This window comes from Rhinatrema bivittatum, chromosome 8 (genome assembly GCF_901001135.1).
Source record: "Rhinatrema bivittatum chromosome 8, aRhiBiv1.1, whole genome shotgun sequence".
Taxonomy (NCBI): Eukaryota; Metazoa; Chordata; class Amphibia; order Gymnophiona; family Rhinatrematidae; genus Rhinatrema; species Rhinatrema bivittatum.
Genome location: NC_042622.1, coordinates 252,902,403 through 252,919,767, shown reverse-complemented (window position 1 = coordinate 252,919,767; position 17,365 = coordinate 252,902,403). Strand labels below are relative to the sequence as shown.

The 17,365-nt window shown below is 43.1% G+C and overlaps 1 protein-coding gene across 1 annotated transcript in view; it reads right to left on the bottom strand.

The window, feature by feature from the left end:
- Positions 1-17,365, bottom strand: part of KDM4B (lysine demethylase 4B) — a 735,609-nt gene that overhangs the window by 411,909 nt on the left and 306,335 nt on the right. The window contains 1 exon segment of the mRNA XM_029614587.1: positions 11,003-11,052. Coding sequence (XP_029470447.1) covers positions 11,003-11,052 — 50 coding nt within the window.

Below are 17,365 nucleotides of genomic sequence, written 5' to 3'. Positions count from 1 at the left end.
AAGACCCAGGCTGCTATTCCTTGGTGGCCAAATTGCTTTTCTGGCTCCTCAATACTTTGTCCTTTATTTTTTGATGTTCCCCATGGCTGAAAATGGCAGTGCCACAATACAGGTCTGTCTTCCAGGTTTGCAGTGCTGTCAATGACATAGTCAGGGCACGAGGTGCTGGTTAGGGGTAACCCCCAGAGCAGAAGCAGGCTGGACCCAGGAACAGCAGGATCTTCTGCCTGACCAGCTACCGCCCCCTTGAGCTGAGCTTTCAAGTTCCACTGGTCATCTGGTTTTGGTAGGAGGGTGCACACAGGAAGAAAAAGGTATCCACAAGGGCAGGGGCAGGCAACTGGGAAAAAACAAGAAAAAAAGGGTGCCCACAAACACAGAACAAAGTGCACTGCAAAACAAAAGAATAAAACCTAGACATGATAAAAAAAAAAAAACAACAAAACCAGGCAGCCACAAAATTAGAGCCAAACATGATACAGGCAAGATCAAGCAGATTAAACAAAAAACAAACAAACATGACTTAAGAAAATAGGCAACTAAACTAGAGCCACACACAAAGCAAGAACAAAACAGACAAGGCAAAAGCTAAGACTAAGATACAAAGGCCATGACACAGGGGCATGAAGGACTGCAAACTGAGGCAAGGAGCTTAGGGTGGGCCAGACATGTAGAGGAAAAGCTAAGAATAGAGCTTGATTACTGTGCAGCAGGTAACCTGGCTCGCTGAGGGCTCCTGCTGGAAAAAGCAAGTACTGCACCGGTATCCTCATATATGGCGCCTGTGCTCCCACTGCTCATCACAGCCTTTGTATCTTAACCACCAGCCAAGTCCAGATGAGCAGTGGGAGTCCTCTCATATACTCCTGCTGCTTTCTCACTTGGGACAGCAGTGTAGTGACGACTCTGCTGTCTGACTGCTACTGCTCTTCCTTGCTCTCCTTGTTTGCCATGGGCCTCAACCAAGCCTCAAATAAAATTAAAAAAAAAAAAGCAGCCCAAACAAAAAGCAAACAAACATTGGGGCTTTCAAAGACAGCCCTGCTATAGGAGTCTCATCCATCCTGTGTGCTATCAAAGCCCCTTCATGCCAGCATACCTCTCCTTATTCTGCAGCACCATTAGCAAGAGGCATTCCAGAGGTACAGTGCACCCACCACTCTTATTACACTGGTTCACCACCACTTCAAACTCACTCCCCTCCTCGTGTTTATCTTGTAGCAGGAAGAGTAGGAGAGCAGCAATTATCGGCCCAGCCGGCAAAGGACGAGCAGAACGCAGCCCAACATACTGCTGCTCTCCTCCTCTTCCTTGCACCTTTGCAGCAAGACGAGCAAAAGATGAGGGCGGATACAGAAAAGGAGCTGGGAGAGGTGCAACTGCGGAAGGAGTGTACATTGAGTGAAATATGGCAGAGGAGAGGCTGGGAGGATAAGAATGAGAGGAGAGGGTCACATGAAACAGGATGGGGTTGTGATAGAGAGATTGGAGGGGTTATGGGGAGGAATTAGGAGTGAGGAGAGGCTGGGGAGAATTATGTGACAAGGTACTGGGAAGATGAGGGAAGGGGAAATCAGAGTTTGTGTGAAAGAGATATATAAGAACTGCCATGCTGGGTCAGACCAAGGTCTATCGAGCCCAGGATTCTGTCTCCAGCAGTGGCTGATCCAGGTCACAAGTACCTGGAAGATCCCATAAAGTAGATCTAATTCCTATTATTCACTCCTGAAGTCAGCTTTCTTTATTCTACCTAGCTAATAATGTCTTATGGACTATTTTATATCCCCTCCCAATTTGCTTTAGTTAAGTCAGTGCAGTGACGGTCATCGGCCGCGAGTCGTGCACTAGAACTCCTTCTGGAACTCTGCAATCATGGGTCCTAAATATGGCCACTAAGTGTCACCACTGAGCCATGACCATGACAGTCTCATCCCATGGGCTGTGAGAAGGGGGGATGTGTATAGGCAGATGGGATGGAGGGACAATAAAAACTGGGGGTAGAAAGAAGAAAAGGCGAGATAGGACAGGGACCAGGGGTTGGCATGTGAAGGGAAGCACAGCTTCCCTCCTTCCAAAGATCTCAAGACCTTCCTTCCCCCTCCTGTTCTCCTCCTTCCTCCTCCACTAGCTTTCTTCCTTCCTTTTCTTCCCATCCTCAATCTTCCCTCCTTGTTCTCCAACCCCATCTCCAATTCTGCCTCTTTCCTCTTTATCCCCCATCTTGATCTTCCTTCCTTCTCTACCATCTCACTCCTCTTTCTTCCCATATCCGTATCCCTGATACTCCCTCCTCTATTTCCCTTTCCTTATCCTTTTGAATCCCCCATCCTCTCCTCCCTCTGTGCCTCTATCCAGCTCTATCTCTTATCCCACTACCCATCCTGCCAAAAGGGCCAGTCTTGATTTTCCTCCTCTCCTGACAAACTCTCCCCTCCATTCCCAGATCCCTTCACCCCTTCCATTCCCAGCCCCAATCACTAAGATCCCTTTCCTTCTAATAGAGTGCCAAATAAATTAGTTGGACACAAATGTCAGAAATGACTTTGTATATTAATTTTTTTAATTGTATAAAAATATGTGACTATGCAAAATTTGCCATATAACTGCCATGAAAAATCTCCTGCAAGAAACAGAGGTCACTGGTTATAGATATTAAAAACGTCAAATCTAAACTTGAATCTCTTGGGGTTTTATTGCAAGATAAACAGTTTTAAGGCATAAGTACTTTAGCATTTGGCTAGGAAGCTGTTAGATGAGGGAGCCTAGAGATGAAGCAGACAGATAATAAAAATGTCTTCTATTGTAAAATCATTTTACATTAACACAAAATCCATGACTATTGTTGTTGACACAAACTTTGAATTTACTTGAATTACTGTGAAGTAAAAAGTAGATATTAGAACATAAGATTGCCATACTGGGTGAAACAAAAAATCTATCAAATACAACATTCTGTTTCCAACAGTGACCAATCTAGGTCACAAGAACCTGGCAAGATCCCAAAAGTTCGATAAGATTCCATGCTGCTTATCCCAGGGAGCAGAGTAAAGTGAAGGAGAAAGGAACTACACATCCCAGAAGGCTTTGGTATTGTGACCTAAGAGGAACTATAAGAGACCAAAAGGTTTCCTTCCTTAAAACAACCACAAAGAAGAGACCGGAGAGGAGTTTACAAGTGAGCCAGGCCAAGAAATCTTCTAAAAGCAGGGCTACCAGGAGGTAAACCCCTGAAAGAATGTTGCTAAGGGGAGATAACTGAAACCTTGCTCAGAGAAATTTGCCCAATAGTTGCAGTGTGGTGGGACATTGCAAACTTGTCTTAAGAGATAAAAAGAGACTTTGTAGTCTAGATGTTTGACTAAAATATTTTTTTCACGCTGCAACATGGGAGATAAGGCAGCATAGCCCAGTAGGGCAAAGACACTTGAGAGGTGTTTATTTTCCTCCTTCCCTATGGGTGTGTGTTTGCATGCTTCAGGAGTCATGAGAGACATTTGATCTGCAGCACAATGAACTGACTCTGAGAATATATTTGAGAAAGGTTAGAGGGAGATAGAGTTTGCATAGCCTCAAAGACTGTGAAGAAGCCCAGAGAGCTGGGCTGAAGACAGAAACTTGAGCAGTGGCTGAAGATTAATATAATGTCCCCAACAGCCTAAGAGCTATTTGCTGACTAACAGAGTGAGCTGTGAGGACTTTGTTTTTGGAGTTTCCCAGAAATTTGAGCCCATAGCCCTGCAGTGAGGAATACGCAGCGGAAGCTCCATCTTTATTCTGAAAGAAAAGGATCAGCGGGTGGTCGAGGGCTTCATACTTGACACAATGAGAATTGCTCTGGCTGTTGCATGTTGAAAGGACAGTAGATTGTGAATAAACAATATCATGGTGTACAGTTAATCCTTGCTAGAAACACTCTCTGCTGCAGCTAGCCAATTCATGCTCCAATGGAGCATGAATTGGCAGGCACTACATTTGACTTCTCGAAATTGACCAGAAAAGCCCAAATTTTGTAAATGGATGGTCTCTTGTAGGGAATGCAATGCTTTTTCTTGAGAGCTCACTGTGATCAGGGCCAGTGCTCCCATTAGGCAAACTAGAAAGTTGCCTACAGTGCAAAATCCCACCAGCTAAAGCCCAGAAGGGGGAAAGCCAATTCTGACAAAAAAAGGGAGCACTGTGCTGGAGCTGTCACCATAGGTAAGTTGGAGGTGCATGACTGAAGCTTAACCTATGGCAGCGAATGCTCTTTTACTGGCCTGGACTGTGATTAGCCAGTTGTCCAGGTAAGGAAAACTGGAATCCATTGGTGACGAAGGATAGCAGCTACAGATGCAAGGCATTTGGTAAAGACTCTTGGAACTGCTGATAGGGCAAATGGGAGTAACTTATATTGGCAGTGGGAAAAATCCACCTTGAAGACAAGGTAGCATCAATGGGAAGGATGGATGAGTTTATGAGTATACACATCCTGCAGATCCATTCCTGCCTTTGGATGTAAAGAGATCATCATGCTGAGGGAATTAATTTTAAATTCCTCTCAATGTAGATATTTGTTCAAAGGACTCAGATCCAGAACAGGCCTTAATCCTCTCAATTTCTTGGAGAAGAGGAAATACTCTGAATAGAAACCCTGTCCATATAATGAGGCAAGAACTATTTCTATCATTCGGTGAAGAAGTGTGTCAAGTGAGACGGATGTGAATCAAGATTCGAGCAGTGTGAAAGGGATAGTAGCTGGGAGAAACACAAAAGTTATCCAGATTCCATGATTTGGAGGACCTAAAGATCCTTTGTTATCTGGTGCCACACCTCCAAAAAGATTTGTATCTTGTTCCTCCCCAGAATGGAGCTCAGAGGGATCATATTTAGGCACAGGTGTATGCGGAGCCTGTTATGTAGTCTTAGGTTGATGGTGCTCACACTGCTGGAGTCAGACTGTATATGGTAGCAGCGCTTGGCTGGAAGAGGCAGTAGGCAATATTGCTGGGGGAAAAAAAAAGGTTTACAGCCTGTGAAAGTATGCAATTGTAGAAGATGCTCAGGGACCCTCGAGAGGGTTGAACCACTATCTTCTGTTCCTTAATTTGTCACAGAGACCAGATAGGTCCAGTAACTTCTCATGGACATCATGATTCTTTATTTTTATTTATTTAAGATTTTTATATACCGGCATTCATGATACAATCATGATACTTGCCCTGAGCAATGTCATAATGCTGAGCTCCAATTGACGCTGAGGAGGTGCATGAAAAACTGAGTTGAAAACTTCATAAACAGAATGAAGAAAGTGAAAAAAACACTCTTCCGCCTTCAAAAATGGTTGTGGGTAATAAGACTCTCTGTACTGCCCCCACCTCTTGATCTGTTAGCTTGAGTGCCTAGACAAACAGTTAAACCTTATTCCAGTTTCAAATTCCAAAGAACACTGTCCATGAATACCAAACAATATTTATTAGAATGATGAACAGTTCAATACTCATGGAATGAGACGACAAGAGTAGCCACACATAAGAGAGTTCTGTCTGGAATCTCAGTAGTCTGAAGACAAAACAACTAGAGCTGTGGAGTATGAATGATGAAAAGCAATGCTTCTGCATAACTTGAAACAGGAGCCAGGAGGAGCTGCTAGTCTGCAGAAAGCCCAGTTCCAACTGGAAGAAATCAAGGGAGAGATCAAGGTAGCAGAGCCAGTCTCCCGCCATGAGGAGGGGAATCAAGGTGCCCAACGAGACCATTTTGAACTTTTCTCTGACCAGAAACCGATTTCAATGCCCTCAGGTCCAGAATGGGCCGAAGGCCACCAGTTTTCTTGGGAATCAGGAAATATCTGGAGTAGAACCTGTTGCCTCGCTGGCTTGGTGGAACTGGTTCGTCTGCCCGAGTCATTAAGAGGGTGGAGAGCTCTACTTGAACTATCTGCGGGGTGGAACTCGTTGGAAGTGCAATCTGTACCCCTGGCACACGATGGATAGGATCCAGGGGTCCAATGTAATCAAAGTTTATAACTGCAGTCAGCCCCCCCCCACTGGGGAGTCAACACCATGGGGCAGGCGATGTTGGCTCATGTTCCCTGGCTGCCAGTCAAAATCCTGCGATGGGGTTCTGCAGGGGGGGGGGGGGGCTGGGGTCGGACGGGGTGTATGAGGTTGCCACATTCTTGGTCTCGCCGGAGGCCGTTGAGGTCTTGTTCTAGGGACTGTGGGTAGTACTTGCGTGGTCGGTAATAAGGCTGCCTTGGATACTACCTAGGGGGCTTCTTTGGGAGGCTGTATATCAGAAATACTGACTGATAACTGTTGAAGAGTCTTATGATAGTTCTTCAGTTGTGCCACCTCCTCTTTGACCCTGTCCCCGAAAAGGTTTTCATCCATACAAATCTGCCAGGCTGTCCTGGACCTCAGGGCACAGATCAGAGGCACAGTCAAGCCATATGGCGAGCTCCAGTGCCCCCTGAAGCAATTCTCATGGCCGGCTCAAATACGTTGTACGCAGAGTGGACCTCATGTTTATCACACTCAAGGCCCTGCAGCACTACCCTCAAATTCCTCCTGAATTTGCTGTGGGAGGCATTCCCCCAACTCTTGGGACTGCTTCCAGAGGTTCCTGGAGTACTGACCCATATAAAGTTGGTAACAAGTGATCCTGGCTGCTAACATAGTATCTTGAAACACCTGATGTCCAAGAGTGTCCAAAGCCCTATGCTCTCTGCCCAGGGAAAAGGGGGGGGGGGGGCTGAGGCGTGAGCGTAAAGCCTCTTTGCCTTCTTCAAGGACAATTCCACCACCACAGATTGGTGAGGAAGCTGCTGGCGCTTGAACCCGGTGGTAGGCTGGACCAGATAAACTGTGTCCATCTTGCGGATCACCGGAGGATTGGAGATGAGGTGCGCCCAGAGTCGGGCTACTAGCTTCGTAAAGATACCAGGAACTGAGACAGCCAGCACCTCATTTGGGGAATCCAGGAATTGCAAGATTTCCAGCATCTTGTGCCAAAAGTCCTGCTTTGTTAATATCTGGAAAGGCACTGACTCCACCATAGCTTTAACGAACCCAGCGAAGGAGAACATAAGAACATAAGAAATTGCCATGCTGGGTCAGACCAAGGGTCCATCAAGCCCAGCATCCTGTTTCCTACAGAGGCCAAACTAGGCCAGAAGATCCTGGGAAGTACTCAAACATTAAGAAGATCCATTCCTAAGAGGCCAATCCCTAAGTCAACTTGATTAAAAGCAATTTATAGCAGTGGCTATTCCCTAAGTAAACTTGATTAATAGCCATTAATGAACTTCTCCTCCAAGAACTTATCCAAACCATTTAAAAACCCTGCTACACTAACTGCACTAACCACATCCTCTGGCAACAAATTCCAGAGCTTAATTGTGCGTTGAGTGAAAAAAAATTTTTTCCGATTAGTTTTAGATGTGCTGCTTGCTAATTTCATGGAGTGCCCCCTAGTCCTTCTATTATCCGAAAATGTAAATAACCGATTCACAGCTACTCGTTCAAGACCTCTCATGCTCTTAAAGACCTCTATCATATCCCCCCTCAGCCATCTCTTCTCCAAGCTGAACAGCCCTAACCTCTTCAGCCTTTCCTCATAGGGGAGCTGTTCCATCCCCTTTATCATTTTGGTTGCCCTTCTCTGTACCTTCCTCCGGGGAAGATTTCTGCTGCTCCTCCGGAGGAGAGGGCTCCAAGGGCAAATTCTCCGATTCCTCCATGAAGGAAACTGATGCTTGCCCTTCCCAGGGATAATGGGGCCTCCCCCTCACTTTGCATGTCCGGAGATGCAGGGGGCAAGCACCCAACTGCGCCCTAAGCATCGAGCCGGGGGGGCTGCACAGGCTCCATTGGAACTTGAGGAAACTGAGGGCACTGGAAGGGCTTGGGGATGTATGAGCGCAGATGGATCCATCGGCTTCGAAAGCACTGGGGACACCGATGGTACTGAGGGCATCGGTCCCGATGGCCCTGGGAGAGCTAGAGGGTGGCAGGGCAGGAGCTGGCTTAAGTGCGGAAATAAAGAAAATTAAAAAAGGTAGGGCCGTCAAAGGGGTCGTGGAAGAGAGGGGGATAGGAAAGTTCCTTCCTTAATTGGAGAAGACTCTGAGGAACTGGGGGAGGCCAGATCTCGTCGTAAACTGGGCAAATCTCCCCCCCCCCCCCTGCATGCGCCGGCCCGGATTTTATAACATGTGCACGCCGGTGCGAGTATGTTATAAAATCGCGTGTCCATGGGCGTGCTGCGTATTTTTTAAAATTCTACCCTTAAGGACAGAAATCTCAACTAGACACTTGATACAGTGTCAAAACATTTTAATGAAATATTAATATTTCATGAACAATGTCACATTGTCCTGGTTTCCCAGCTGCCTGTTCCAGTGGCTTTAACATGGACAGGTAAGCAGCAGTGACGAGCTATATTACTACAGCTTCTTGTGCGTGTAACAGAGAGCAGCATTCATGGTCAGTATTTCAACGGTAAGCCCACAGCATGATTCATGCAAATTTTATTGAATTGTTTGTGTTGATCATGTTTAGTCACAGAGCACATTAGAGGGATTTCCAAGCTTCTCACCAACCATCCCTGCAAATGACAATATTGCTATGCTAACTTACAAAGCACCTATGTCTGTGCTTTCAATCTGTGATCCAACAGATAATGATTCCCTGCTTACATCATATCAGAAACCAACAAGGCAGGAGAAGGAGAGCATTGCCTGGGTTAGGAATTCTTCCCGGCCCTAACTATCTGCATTACCTGCGTTTCAGTGCTTGGTGAAGGAGCCGGTTTTAGAGGAGGAGTGCTTGGTGAAGGAGCCGGTTTTGGAGGAGGAGGTGAGCCCCGCCCAGGACTTGACTGTCGCGCTGCTGATGTCATCAGGGGAGGGTCCGCTAGGGTTTTAACCAGAACCCCCTGCGGCGCGCAGTCGAGAAGAAGGAGAGCATTGCCTGGGTTAGGAAGTCTTCCTGGCCCCTAACTATCTGCATTACCTGCGTTTCAGTGCTTGGTGAAGGAGCTGGTTTTGGAGGAGGAGGTGAGCCCCGCCCAGGACTTGACTGTCGCGCCGCTGATGTCATCGGGGGAGGGTCCGGTAGGATTTTAACCGGACCCCCCTGCGGCGTGCTGCCGTCGGGGTGCGCGGCTTTGTTCAGAAATTGTGAATTTTGAAACTTGAATCTTTGGTAAACTTTTTCTTAAAAACTACTCCAAGGTAAATGGTTGTTTGTATGTAAAAAAAATAAGAGCTGTATTACTTTTAATTCGTCTTCTTCTTCTCCATTCGAAAGGCCTTAGATTGAAATTAAAATAGAGAATAACTGAGAAGAAGGATAATTTTTATTTGTAGATTTTATGCCTCATACAAAGCGGAAGGCCCGGATAAGGGAGGCAATGGCTTCATCTCCCCTACTGGGTTCAACCCAACCTCAAATTTCCTCCTTTTTTATGTCTACAACAAATAAGTTGCCGGAGGTACAGGTCGCTGTAAATGAGGATACTGAGCGAGTATCTGATTCCCTGGCCGAAGCCATCTCTCTCAGTCCCGGAGCTCCCGATACTCCTACCCCACCGATAGTAGGAGATCCCTCTCTTGGAAAGGAGTCTCCAGATTTAAATATTACGATTAACAGTGAGAAGGGGATGGAGAACCTAGCTGTAGGGGGAGAGAGGGCTAAGTCTAAAGTTGATTGTATTATACCAGTCAAGTCATCTGAAATAACTATGGATATACTCTGGGAGGCGATTAAATCCTTAGAGAAGGCAATATTAAAGTTGACTAATATCAACTTAGAATCTTCTCAGAAAATTTCAGAAATAGAAAAAACTATTAGTCTTCAAAAAAATAGAATAGAAGTACATGAAAAGCGTTTGGGAAAGATAGAGACTTTGCAGAAAAATAATATTAAAATGGAAATATCTAATTTGACAAAAATGGAATATATGGAAAATTGTTTAAAATATGTAAATTTGAGGATAATAAATTTTCCGTATTTAAAAAAGATTTCCCCTAGGGAAATGTTTAAAGAATATATAGAGCAAATATTGAAAATGCCTAGCCAGTCTTTCCCACCTCTATCCAAGATATATTACATTTTACAGAGATCACGATCAGGAGACTCGCCACCAGAGCAATCCATGAATGTTACAGATCTCTTGGAAATAACTACTGATACTGATATACCAGAAAGAGCAACATTGTTTGTTACCTTTCTTTTTTCCTCTGAAAGAGATACTATTTTGCGTATGTTTTTGCGTAATAGATTTAAAAAATGTCATGGTCAACAAATCTGGATGTATCCAGATCTTGCCAGGGCAACCCAGTTAAGAAGACAGCAATTTCTTAAATTAAAACCTGATACTCTAGCAAGAGGGGCTAAATTTTTCCTACGTTATCCCTGTAAATGTGAATTATTGTATAAAGATCAGAAATATGTTTTTCAAGATATAAATGCATTACAATCATTTTTGGATGCCCACCCCCAAGAAGCAGTGATAGGATGAGAGCATAAGAAAATATTGTTGTATCTCTATTCTGTTGTAGTGGTGAGAGTTCTCTCTCAATACCTTGGTATCGCTCGTTATTACATGTTATCGCCTTTTGATTTACTTGAAGGACTAATACTGTATTATGGATTGTAGAAATTTGTTAAAGTGGGTAAAAAATAAGATTATATGTGTTTTCCTAGTATCCATATATCAGTGGATTTCTGTGATATTTTGGTTGTAATTTGCTGAAAATTCAAAATTAAAAAAAAAAAGAAACCAGCAAGGCAGCTGAAGGGATGTTTCGACCTATGCGCATGCCTTTATAACCAAAGGAACCAGCAAAGGAAAGATTGCATTCCCATTAGCACCAGTGAAGAGTGTCCCCATGGTTACAGATTGCTAATATGATTAATGAATTTGCCCCCAATGGCACTGATGCCTGTATTCACTGGTTGAGCCAGCATTTGTTATTTCTATTAGACCCCAAAGCAACTAAGCCAAACAGAAACCTTACCTTTTGCCAGGCGTTCTAGACGTTTACCATGCTCTGGAGGGATTGCATACCTAATGAGAGAAAAATAAGATTACTTAGTAAAATGGAAGGCCCTGTTCTCTAAACAAACAGGCGCATACGACATCACCAGAAAAGTCCGGCGCACATGCAGTTTGAGAGGAGAATTGGCAGAACTAGAGGTAAATTAATATTTTACTCTGGTTCCAAATTTTCTGGGAGTTGCCTTTATATTCTGGCTATACTAGGGTAAAAAGGTGCCTCTTACCTTTTTTTTTTTGAGAGACTGAACATTCAGCTATACCTAACACACACAAAAGATATACTACACACATCCTTGCACACTCAAGTTACGATAATTGCTGAGTACAGCTTGATCGGCCCTACTTGAATGCTAGAGCAGGCAGAAAGCAAAAACACCAAAGTGAGAAATACCTATGGACCCTAGGAAAACTGAAGTCTGTACAGGAACAGATCATAAAGCCAAACACTGAGACCTAATGCATGCAGGTAAACAGCATCAGGCAAAATCACTTCTTGCAAAGATCCCTTTTTCAAGTGATGAAGAGACACCAAGCCCTTGCATAGATAAAGGAGTCCAAGATTTTGTAACACTTTAAACTGATTTAGGCTGAAGGTATCACAAAAATATTTTCTAGAGAGAAAGGAAAAAAAAAAGATTCATGTAGAGAACTTAATCTAACAGAATCATAAGAATTGGAGAGAGAATGGTGAGAGAAGAGGCGGAGATAAATACTTCAGCTTCAAAACAAATCTAATTCCATATTGCCACCAGGACATGTAATCAATTCAGACTAGATTTATCATTATTCTGTAAACAGGCTACATTACCTTTTCAAAATTTAACTTAGAAAGGTCAATGAATGATAAAAGATTTGCTAACAAAAGGAAAAGACAGGTGGAGGAGGTCAGAAGAAATAGAGAGGAGGGGAAGAAGGGAGCAAGACTAAGAAAAAAGGGCAAAGAAAGTGAAGAAGGAAGAAGTGGTGAGGTGGGGGGGGGGGGGGGGGGGGGTTGGGGAAAGGACCGTGACCCAGCCAGGGGCAGCAAGTACTAATTCAATTTTTTAATGCACCCATTCTAGTTATTTTAAGATTAAACTAGAAGCTCATCTAGAATTGGGTCAGATTCAGTGAGCTTTCTTTCACCCTCCCCAACAGACCCAAAATAGTCCTGAATGACTATTTATCACTTACAGACTAGTGATAAGAGTATTCTTTCTGTACAAAACTTCTTGGTGGGATTAAATGTTGCTGAAAACTGGGACATGGTAAATTGCAATCCTTGTGGGATGATGCCGGCCAAGGACTGGGAAAAAGACTCATTTCTGTCTCCAAATCTGCTGCTGATTAATGTAATAACCCTACTCTTTAATGCTTCTTTCACTTAATTACTGCCTGTAATTGGAAGGTGTAAAGATAAGATTAATTGAATCTGGCACATGTTAAAAGTTTAATGCCTTGCAACATGGCCATCTTGTTATCAGAAACTGCAGACTGTAAAAACTCAGCAGAGCACTGGGGAGTGGAGAGGGAGGGGCACTACCCAGGGAGAACAAATGGTGCTTTTACAGACTACTAAAGCTTTCCTTCTAAATCTTTCCCTAGAATGCAAAGCAATTCCATACATGTGGTCCTCTGCAGGATGTAACATGCACCCCATTCAAAACTGACAAAGTTTAGATGTAGTGGTACCACAATGAACACATACTCGCCCTTCACTACCCATTGCCAAGTCATCTCTTCAACTATCTATGGCCTCCACTGAAGATATCAATTGTTTTCTCTTCTTCCCTAAACTGGAGTTTGTTTCTAGTCTTTTGCCCCCCCCCCCCTGGTAGCTTAACTATTAGCATTCACTGATTGTCTGCCAAAAAGGTTGATTTAAAAAATACTACTGTGTTAGGAGATTTTAATCTCCATGTAGATGTATGTACAAATCTTCTCTACTTCTGGCAGCAACTTCACTTCTATGCAAGTTTTTAGCTGGCCACAACTTGTAGATAAACCAACACTTAGGCATGGACACACTCTAGATTTAATGTTTGTTCCATCAAACTGGTTATCCAACAAAGTACTTAATTATGATTCCTATGATGTGCCTTGGGGTCTGATCATTATTTAGTAAGATGCACGTTAATATAGCACGGGATGATATTCCACAAAATACTGGATTCCATCAGGGTTATTAGGCGGCCACTGGTTAGTTTGGATACTCTTCGTGAGCAGTGGGTGCCCAATCTCTCTCTGCCTTGTTATCCTGATGTAACAAGCTAAGTTAACAGATGGCAATCATTATTACATTCTTCTCTAGACACTTTGGCCCCTATTGTTTTGTTAGATTTGAAAAGGCCTAATCATACTCCATGGTATTCTGTGGAACTACGTACTAAAAAAAAAAAAAAAAAAGAGAAGTATGGAAGGCAGAATGTTGTTGGTGAAAAAAGAAGGATGACAGTGCCCTGAAAAACTACCAGGATAAATTGGCTGCCTATAGGGAAGCACGAAAAAAAAGTTGGCACTCCACTAGGATCATAACTAGAATAGCTTCACAACCACATGAACTTTTTAATATCGTACACTCTCTCACTAACACAGCTTGTAGCCAACTCATGAATCTTGTGAGGAGGTTGCCTGGTCTTTCTTAAAACATCCCTGTTAACTTCATTCATGCCCGTTAATGTTGGCATAACTATGGTAACCTATACCTCAGGTTTAGCCAAGCATCATTGGAACAATTTTTCTCACACCACTTCTCTGAGGGTATCTTCCATTTTGAATGCACTGAACAATTCCTGCTGTGTGTCCAATACTTGTTCACAGCTCTAATTAAAGTGCTGCACTCTGATGTAAGCGGTTTTATTGCTAGATTAATAAATATCTTTAGAAGAGGGATCTGTCCCCCCCCCACCTTGAAAACTGCAACAATTAGGCCTTTGTTTAAAAATCCAAATTTGAGCCCCCCTCGATATAAATAACTATCGCCCAATTTCAAATTTGCCATCAGTTTCAAAGATCTTAGAAAAAACAGTCCACAATCAAGATAGAAACCCTTCTATTATCCCATTTTTAAATTATTTAGAAGGGGTTTGACATACTTTGCCATTTTCTTGGATATCTCCAGAGCTTTCGACACATTTAGCGTCTATGGGATTGTCTGCAGTTGCTCTTGCTTGATTAACTTCATATCTCTCTTCTTGTTTATTCTATGTAGCTATTGGAGATGCTACACCTGATCTCCATCCACTTACTACTGGTATGCCCCAAGGTTCTTCTCTATTTGCCACTCTATTTAATATCTAATTGACTCCACTTTGCAAGTTCTTAGGAGCCCAGGTGTGGGGATCAGAATGTATGCAGATAACATACAATTTATTGTACCTATCAGTGCAACGTTGCAGTTGACCTTCAAGAAACTCAACAACTGCCTGACCGAAGTGAAAAACTGGCTCACCATGAACAAGCTGACCTTGAATCTTAAGACTGAAATCCTCTTAAGTTGCACAACAATTTCACATTTCCCATCCACCTTTCCTTTGAAGGCCATCTTATCTCTATTTCCATGCAAGTACATAATTTAGGGATTCATGTTGATTCATCACTGTCAATGTTACCACAAATCAAGTCTATAATTCACTGCTCTTATTATAAAAGGCGGATGTTACACTGTTAAGCCCAACCTATATCCAGCAGACTTTCGTTTAATTACCCATGCCCTCATCCTATCTCCTCTGGACTACTGTAATACACTACTTAGATCTCTCACTTTCTTCTCTTAAATCTCTACAGTTAGTTCAAAATTCTGTTGCTTGTAAAACTTCATTGGCTTCCAGTGACTTTGCATATACAATTCAAGGTATTATGCTTAGTGTTCAAAAGTTTGTACGATCTTGCCCCACCATGTGTTTCTTCCTCCATGCAATATCAGCCAAACCACTCTTAACGTTCTCTCTCAGGAAATTTGCTTCAGTTACCCCCCACCAAGTTTTTACAATTTGCTCAACACTGGAAGAGAGTATTCAGTGCAGCCACACCTTTCTTATGGAATAAGCTCCCTGACATGATAAGGGCTGAGAAGAATTTGCTTCATTTCGGAAGCTATTAAAAACCCATATGTTTTCATTAGCATTCAATCAGTTAAGTGGTTAGTTAGCAATTATACAGTGTAATTCAGTTAAGAACATCAATTCTTTGTAATATTAAGACATTTTTTAATGTATTTTTTTTCAAGATTTGTTTATTCATATTGATTTGTATAGATTGTATTATTATTTTTGCCTGTGTGTGTTATATTGGAATCCACTGAGATTTATGGATCAGTGGAATATACATTTTTTATAATGAATAAATAAATAAATGTCTCCCTCTCTCTCACTCCACCCAACTAAATGTATATTGTTCTTACTCCGGTCAATCTTCGCATTTTCCACAGCACCCTACTCCTCAAACTTGCACCCATCTCACTCAGATGATGCCAATAGGCCACAGAGACCATATAGGAAGAATTAGGGAGAGTTATATCAATTTCAAACACTACCGTAATGCTTCGCCAGTCAAGGGATGCCCCCGTGACCTGCTTCACTTACCTTCGATGTGGCAGGCATTGTGGCAGCTGAAACACCCCCCAGAACACCTCAATGCTATGAGAAACACCACCATCACTTAAGCCACATTGCTGTCTCAGCTTCCTTAGGCATGTGCATGGGTGTCTTAAAGAGCCCGAAGCGAGAAAGCCAGCACAGCACCTCCAGATGTCATAGGCACTGGGTATATTAGCTCTGGCTCAATTCTTATCCGGTGCCTCAGCAAAAAGTCCTCCTGCCTAGCAGTGCGTGTTGTTATTCTTCATTTCTGTGCTTGCTTTCTTGTCCCCTTGCTCGGCTTGCCTTGCCCTGCCATGTTGTCCTATCTGTGTCTTGTTCCAGTAACTAGCTGTGCCTTATCTGTCTCTACTTGACTCCTAGTTCTGACCTTGCCTCGAATCTGACTACCCTCTTACCTGTCGCCTGGTACTGACCTGCTACAGACTCAGACAACTCCTTGAACTTCTGCCTGCCCCAACCTCAGCCTAGACTCAGATACTGATATTTGCTCCCTGCCTTAGCCTTGGCCTGGACTTGGATACCCTTACTTGCTATTGGCCCAGAGCTCTGCCTGTAGATCAACTTGTCTGACTGCTACTTGCAGGACTTTCACCTAAGCCCTGCCTGCCTCGGAACCCAAAGGCTCAATCTGCAGGAATAAGGCTGGTATAGGTGAAGATCTAGTTCCATACCTAGCAAGAGCGAATCCACCAGCTGTCGTAGTGGGCCTAGTAGGTTCACCTGCTAGACTGCAACCACGCCACAGTCCAAGTGTTCACATCCGTGACAACTACTCTCAAACCAGAGACAAGTGTCCAAGCATATTTACTGAAGATTTCTGCTATGCTGATACAAATGGAGTGGGAGGCAAAGAGGAGAGAAAGGATAGGGAAATGCCTACAGTACCTGAATGTAATCCACTTTGAAGCGCTGAAAAAAGTGTGAAAAGTGGAATATAAATCTAAATTAAATAAATAAATAAATTGCACTATACTGTTATCCAGACTACAAGCAACTGGTGTCTCAGACATAGTTTATAATTGGCTCAATTCCTTCCCTACTAACCAACAGTGCCAAATTAATTTAGGATCCTTCTCGATTACCGGCATGGTTAAAAGAGGAGGTGAAAGAAGCTATTTTAGCCAAAAGATCTTCATTAAAAAATTGAAAGAAGGATCAAACAGAAGAAAATAGGATAATGCATAACCGTTGGCAAGTTAAATGTAAGACATTGATAAAACAGGCTAAGAGAGAATTTGAAAAGAAGTTGGCCATAGAGGCAAAAACTCACAGTAAAAACTTTTTAAAATATATCCGAAGCAGAAAGCCTGTGAGGGAGTCAGTTGGACCATTAGATGTTCGAGGGGTTAAAGGGGCACTTAGAGAAGATAAGGCCATCGTGGAAAGATTAAATGATTTCTTTGCTTCAGTGTTTACTGAAGAGGATGTTGGGGAGGTACCCATACCGGAGGTGGTTTTCATGGGTAATGATTCAGATGGACTGAACCAAATCAAGGTGAACCTAGAAGATGTGGTAGGCCTGATTGACAAACTGAAGAGTAGTAAATCACCTGGACCGGATGGAATACACCCCAGTGTTCTGAAGGAACTAAAAAATGAAATTTCAGATCTATTAGTAAAAATTTGTAACCTATCGTTAAAATCATCCATTGTACCTGAAGACTGGAGAATAGCTAATGTAACCCCAATGTTTTAAAAGGGCTCCAGGGGCCATTCGGCAAACTACAGTCTGGTTAGCCTGA